The 1,396-nt window shown below is 40.6% G+C and overlaps 1 protein-coding gene across 1 annotated transcript; it reads right to left on the minus strand.

The window, feature by feature from the left end:
- Nucleotides 1-258: 258 nt before the first annotated feature.
- Nucleotides 259-1,179, minus strand: LOC149163054 (uncharacterized). The gene is made up of 2 exons (XM_089435918.1): nt 809-1,179; nt 259-687 (listed from the first exon to the last, which is right to left on the minus strand). The coding sequence occupies exons 1-2, from the start codon at nt 1,001-1,003 to the stop codon at nt 508-510; spliced, it is 375 nt and encodes a 124-aa protein (XP_089292044.1). The 5' UTR covers nt 1,004-1,179; the 3' UTR covers nt 259-507.
- Nucleotides 1,180-1,396: the final 217 nt, after the last annotated feature.

The following is a 1,396-nucleotide window of genomic DNA, read 5'->3' on the forward strand; positions in this document are numbered from 1 at the left end:
AAATAAAGAAATAAATTATGATTTGTTACCTTTGAAATTAGACATTGTTTTAGTACAATTCCTCCATATTTATTCTTGATCACTTCCCTTTGCTATAGACAACCTTAATCAGTACAAAGCAATTTTTTTATAGTTTGAAACATGTGTCAACAAAAGACTATAACAATTTTGTAAATAAATGCAAAACTCTCCTCTTTAACAAAAAGTAAGTGGAAAATCTTGAAAGAAGTAACCCATCTTTTGTGACCCGTGGCTCTGTAAAAACAGGGGTAATGAATACTCAAATGTATATTGAATATGATAGTTGGAAAAAATAGCTTTATTGAAAAAATTGATGGCAAGGAGACGAATTCGTCTAATGCAAATAATGTTCTCCACATGACCATATCATCAGGTCAATTCTCCTCTTGGTGGGTAAATAACCCCACGCTCTTCTCGCTTACACTCATTCCGAGCTTCAATGGAAGCCCTAAGTACTACTTTAAGTCCCGAACACCTCTGCATTGTCTATCTGAAGCTCTTTCTGAGTATGGGCATTTCATGTCTTTGGCACCTCTCCTCACTCGAAACGACGCCCGCACTTGAAAGATGCACAGCCGCTTTCTTTTTACTGCACTTCTTGCTGGAAGAGCGCACTCCCAATGTTACACGTGCTCTCGCTTCTGCAACAAAGGGCGAAGATCTGATCTGATAAACAGAAAAAAGAACAGCCACATATTTAATTCACGGGTTTCCGGGAAACATTGATAAAGGAAAAGGGAAAATGTGCGGAGAAAACCGAGCTTTAACTAAAGCTGTGAATACTTACGACGAGGCGAGTGATGTCTTGGAGAGGCTTCCTCGGATGGGGTAATCGCAAAACAGAAGCTGAAGAATAAGAGGAGAATGGGGGAATGTTCTCCTTATTCCTCTTATTTTCTTCTTCTTCCTCTTTCACAGAAGGAGAAGAATTAGTGTCTGCAAACTCAGGGTCAAGAAATTGTTGCTGGAAGTCCATCTGCATTTCCCTTTGAGAGAATGATATGCCAAATATTAACAATACTGATATGCGTCCCCTGCCCTCACTGCACTGTATGTGAAGAAGCGAAGCAGACAGTGAGCAGAGTGCGGAGGATTGAAGGGGAGATAAGTGTGAGATGTATTTGTAAGACTCCGATGATTTGATTCAATGGCGGGTGGGTGGGTGGGTGGGTGGGTTTCAGAATTTGAGTTTTGAAGGTCATGGAGGGAGACATTTTTGAGGTTCAATTTTGGGAGAACGAGGGGGAATGGAAATCCCCCAAATTCAACACAAATGAAAAGAGCGAGGCGGAGGGTGAGCAGCTGAAATTTGAAATTGGAGATTAATAAGACGGAAATGCCAACATTTTAACGGAAGAGGTGAGTTTAGAGACAC

Source organism: Pinus tabuliformis, chromosome 5_2 (genome assembly GCF_031772625.1).
Source record: "Pinus tabuliformis cultivar Carrire ecotype Pingquan chromosome 5_2, CPIR1, whole genome shotgun sequence".
In the NCBI taxonomy this organism is placed as follows: Eukaryota; Viridiplantae; Streptophyta; class Pinopsida; order Pinales; family Pinaceae; genus Pinus; species Pinus tabuliformis.